The following is a 5,340-nucleotide window of genomic DNA, read 5'->3' on the forward strand; positions in this document are numbered from 1 at the left end:
GGCGGGCTTGGGTTGGGAGAGGTTTGGGGGCGTTCATCCTACATCCGGGTCAGTAGTGCCTTGTGGGGTGTTCAGGAAAACAACTCCCTTGGAGGGGAGGAACCCTGTCCCACGAAGCCCTCTCCTCAGCTTTACTTGCCCCTCACCCTTGGCTGGGGAGGCAGTGGCCTGCGGCCGGTCGTTCCCCACCCTCCACCCTCCACACACACGCATACACACTTCCAGTTAACTGGTCTGTGGCCGGTCGTTCCCCACCCTACACACACACACACACACACACACACACACACACACACACACACACACACACTTCCAGTTAACCGGTGGGCCCCTGAAGGGGACTAAGGTGCTGGTCCCCCTCCTTCCCGGCCTTGACCCCTAAGGGCTTGGCCCCCTCCCAGGGGTCTATAACTAAGTTGGGTCCTGCCGGCAGGGGTCCTGGGTTCTCTAACCCTTGGGGGACAGGAATGGGCACGTCCTGCTGGGTGGGGGCAGCACAGACTGTTCAGCATTTTGCATACTGTTGCTTCTGAACCACAAACTGTATAAAATTGATGGTTTTTTGCATCTGTGTCAGCGTGGTGACTGCCTGGTGGGGGGCAGGATTGGGGTCCAGCATGCTCTGACTCAAACACGCACCCTGCCCCCCAACCCCCCCCCCACACACACACACACTATATTTTACATCTTATTTGCTTGGAGCCTGCAGCCAGGGAAAGTCTGGTGGATTTCAATTTACATGTATGAACCTGAACTAGAGGCCCCACACCCTCTTCAGAGCTTGGGCCTTTTGTTTAAGTGCATCTTGAGCCTCCCTTCCCAAATAGGCACAACAGGTGGTGGCCAAGGCTGTCTAAAGTCCTTCACTATCCCTGTGCAAATAACTGCCTGGAACCTTCTACCCCCAGGGCCCGAGTCGGCCACGGAGAAGACCTTAGATACCAGCCACCCAACCTGTGACAGGCCTACTCACGGCCGACTCCACTGTTCAAGGACACTTCAGCGGGTCCCCAGCACTCCTACAATAGGGTTATGTGACCCCTGCCCGCCTCATTTTCTTGTTTCCCTTCTTGCTTCCTGCTCTGGCCCCGTTGCTGTACCTGGTACATTTCAGACCCCATCCACCCGAGTCCTCTGCGTTGGCTCTTCTCATAAGTGGCCCCTTCAGTACTCAGCCCTGCCTCCCAAAGGCCTCCACACCCAATCCAAAATACAGTCACACCTTCCACTGTGGCAGAGCCCTGGCTGTTTCTGTCATACTCCTCACCATCTGCAAGTGTCTTGACTTAAGTGGATTTTGGTGTTTGCCTGGCTCCCCTCCCTGTTAGGACCCACACTCCTCGTAGCAGAGCCCAGAGGCCTTTCCTGTCTTCTCCGCTGCTGTATTTCATGCCTGATGCCAGCTGGTGGAAGATACTAGCTCAAAAGCTATAGTGTGTGCCCACAGCATCCACCAAGAGGTGGACACCACCTTTCTTTGAAGTGACCCAGGGCAAGTGACCTGTCTAGGGTCCTACAGAAAGTAAGCAGCAGAGCTAGGCCTGAGACTGAGGCTCTGTGCCAGTGCCCCTCCCTGGCAGTAACCAGCATGCAGGGGTCTAAGTGGCACCCTCCCCCAGCCAGGCAACCTCCTCCCCTCCCTCTCCTGCACTACTGCACTTGAATGGGCTCCCTGCTTCCCCTCTTGCCCCTGGACCATCCCTTCACATGGTATTAGGGTGATCTTTCCAGAAAGGAAATCAGATCACAATCCTCCCCACTTCAAATCCATTATGGCTTCCCCCTGGAATAAAAGAATAAAATCCAAACTATTTCCTATGCTTACGCATGATACGTTGTCCCTCTGGGCAGACAAATTACAACAAGGCGTCCCTTCCTCTGAGCTGACAGCAGCCACACAGGTCCCAGAATCTGGCAACTGGGAGCCTTTGTGCAGTGCACAACCTCTGCAATCGTATTGGGATGCCTTCTAGGAGGCCCTCTGGGGTCAGGTCCCTATCTCTCTCTTCAAGCTCAAATTGTTTCTCTTTCCATGTCACTTGTCGTGTTTAAGCCACACTATTCTTCCTAGTCCTAATCTTCAAATATGCCAAGCTCTTTCTTGTCTCTGCCCTTTGCCTCTGCTGTGCTCTCTGCCTGGACCCCTCTTCTCTTCTTCAGCCTGAGCCCTCCGTCCTCTGCCATTAGCTTAAACACTTCCTCAGAGAGCTCTCCCAGATCAGCAGTTCTGTGTCCTCAATATTCTTTATCTTGATCCCTCTAGTTATTTATTTATTTATTTATTTTCTTTACAGCACTTACTCCCCATGGGTAACCACACTGACTTCTTTTGGATAGATCTTTGCCTTCCTAAGGCAGGAAGCTCAGCCTTGTTGACTTTGTGCCTCCGGGGCCTAACACTGCTGTGGTACACAGCAGGTGCTCAATAAACAGGAATGCTTCCTTAGGGCCAGGCCAGCAGAGAGTGGACGGCCACTTCCCCAGCTCTCAGCCCTGGGGCAGGGGCAGTGAGGAGGCCCCACCTCTGCTCCAGCTGATGCTGGCAACTACCCTGATATCCCCTTGGGGCTGGGTGTCAGCCCCAGCCAGGGTCCCTGCACCTCCCTCGTTCTTTGGTTAAGAAAATGGAGCCTCCCCCAAGCTCCCTGTTTGAACAGCTGCTCTGCAGCCATGACAAACAGCAGCTCCTAGAGGCTCAGGGCTAAGCGAGGGGCCCTCTCATACCTTTGTTCCCAGAGCCTGGAACCGCAGGGAGACCAGCTGCCTGGGCACCCTACTGGGGGTGGGGTCTGCAGGGGCCTCCCTGGACTTTCGCCTCCTGGACTACCCAGCTCCTCTCTGACCAGCCCGTTCCTCCCCTCCTCCCCTGCGGCTGGTCTTGGGGGTGATGTGGGTACCCCTCACCCAGGCCGAAGGGGCTCCCGGAGGAGGCTGAGGGGGTGCCCAGAGCGGGGCTGGATCCCACCTCACAGATGATGGGATGACGGCACCAGCACAGCAGCCTCCTGCCGTGTAGGTGGGTGACAGGGAGTGACTAATGTACGAGCTGCGATGCTAAAAATTAACCCAGGGATCGTGTTTGGTGGAGGGCGGGGGTGGATGGGAAGGGGGCAGGGACAGGGATGGGGAATAGTGTGTGGTTGGTATTCCCCTGCCCTGCCTCCCCTCCTTCATCTCCCATCACCCTTCTGGTCCTCTCAGTGCCTCAGGGGACTCTGTGGGAGCTCTTCCCCGTCCCCAGGCCAGAAGGGGGCCCGAATAACCCCAGGGACGAGAGTGGACGCCATTCTAGGTCGTGACACAGCCCTGCAGATGGAGAGCTGGTCTGAGGTCCCCGCAGAGTTCTGCTTCTGCCCCCATCTCAGCAAGGTGGCGGCAGGCCCCTGAGCCCCCTAGCTCTCCCCGCCCCCCTTTGCTCGGGCTGCGGCTCTGCTCGGAAGTGGGGGGAGGGGCAGAAGTAGCCAGTGCAGAGACAAGGGCAGGTTTCCATTGGCAGGGGGGGGTGTGGGGGGGGGGGGGGCAGTGGAGGTAGCAGCTGTACCCGTAAGGAAAGGACGAGGGACCATATCCCAGAACACCTCTACACACTGGTACTGTGCTAAATACCTCCAAAGCCATCAACTGCTTAGGCCTCACCGCATATCCGAGAGCCATTTGCTACTGTCCCTATTTTACAGATGAAGAAACTAAGGACTGGAGAGGTTAAGGTAGCATAGCTGGTACCTGGCAGAGCCAGCATTCGCTCATATATGTCTGTCTCTAGAGCTTGGATCGGGCAGAGGGAAGGCTTCCTGGAGGAAGGAGTGTGAGGACAAGATGTCAAGTTGGTAAGGAAGCAGGGGGCCCTGGTGGCTCAGTCGGTTAAGCGTCTGACATTTGATGTCGGCTCAGGTCATGATCTCACAGTTCAGTTGGTGAGTTCAAGCCCTGCATCAGGCCCTCTGCTATCAGCATGGTGCTTGCTTCAGATCCTCTGTGCCCCTCTCTCTCCTCCCCTGCACTCTCTCTCTCTCAAAAATAAACACTAAAAAAAAAAAAAAAGATGGTAAGAAACCATTTAGAAGAACTGAACCTCTAAGGCTGTGCAACTCATGTGTGGGCAGGGAAAGTGGGAGCAGGGAGGGCGGATGAAACGTGGGACCTGAGGGAGCAGCGTCTGATATATACCCGAGAGCAAAAGGAGATCAGGTCCAGAGGGATCAAGGCTCCATGGATGTGGGTGCTATGCTGGAGTGAGGTGAGAACGTTCCCATCAAAAGATGGAGGGGTTCTTGACACTGGGTTCTGGGGGCCACAAGAGGGGCTTGGGCTTGGAGAAGAGCTTTGCTGACACACATAAGAAAATGCGTTAGAAGGAGTAATCCATAAGGGCGCCTGGGTGGCTCAGTCAGTTAGGTGTCTGACTTCGGCTCTGGTCATGATCTCACTGTTTGTCAGTTCGAGCCCCATGTTGGGCTCTGTGCTGACAGCTCAGAGCCTGGAGCCTGCTTCAGATTCTGTGTCTCCCTCTCTCTCTGCCGCTCCCTAGCTCACGTGTCCTCTCTCTCTCTCTCTCTCAAAAAATAAATAAAACATTAAAAAAAATTTTTTTAAAGGGAGTAATCCATAAACATTCCCATTTTGCTTGGAGACAAAACCAGAGAACTCAAGCTGAATGGCGGCAGGAGAAGAGATAGGATAGTAGAGTGAGCACTTTCTGCTCACCAGTCAGTCCTAAAACTGGGGGGAAGTGAGAGGCTGTGGGAGTCCCCACGGGTCAGGAGAAATGCCAAGCTGTCTAGTTGGGAGGCTGCTTGGCCCTGCAATGATGCCTGGATGGGATGGCCTACAGGAAGGAGGGTGGGCTGAAGGAGTGAAAGAGAAAGGACCCTTAGGTTGAGGAGAAGGCAGGGGACCAAGGAGTCCTCCCTGCAAGGAAATACCCAGAGTAGAGCAGGTGCGCCTGACCCCTGGTGGTGGCCTCAGGACACTGCATCTCTCTCAGCCCTGACCTTAACAGGCAGCAGATGTGGCAGAAGTGGGGTGCCCCATCAGCCTGGTGCCCAGCCCCATACCCTCACAAAGTGGAGTCTCCTCCAAACCACACAACCCATCTGAAGCTCTCTGACGTCTGAATTTGCCCAGTACTGAGGGGACGTTCAGTCCACTGAATGACTGAACAACATCGACTGAAGGCAGGTGTGTCTGAATGAATGAACAATGCATTTGGAACTTATAAATGATCAAACTTAATTTATTTCAACCAACACACCTCTCTGCATGGACCCCCACTTAGTCTGAAGGCTTAGAGACCGGGCTGGAGAGGGGGAGTGGGAAGGAATCGCACCCACTAAACTGCAA

General features: G+C 54.9%; 1 protein-coding gene across 1 annotated transcript in view; it reads left to right on the forward strand.

Annotated features, from left to right (window-relative positions):
* The window catches only part of TAMALIN (trafficking regulator and scaffold protein tamalin), a 10,036-nt gene extending 6,649 nt beyond the window's left edge, over window positions 1–3,387 (forward strand). The window contains exon 9 of the mRNA XM_077753676.1: window positions 3,202–3,387. Within this exon, the coding sequence (XP_077609802.1) occupies window positions 3,202–3,387 (186 nt within the window). The remainder of the gene's footprint in view (window positions 1–3,201) is intronic.
* Window positions 3,388–5,340: the final 1,953 nt, after the last annotated feature.

This window comes from Crocuta crocuta, unplaced genomic scaffold (genome assembly GCF_008692635.1).
Source record: "Crocuta crocuta isolate KB4526 unplaced genomic scaffold, BGI_CrCroc_1.0 scaffold30, whole genome shotgun sequence".
Lineage (NCBI taxonomy): Eukaryota > Metazoa > Chordata > Mammalia > Carnivora > Hyaenidae > Crocuta > Crocuta crocuta.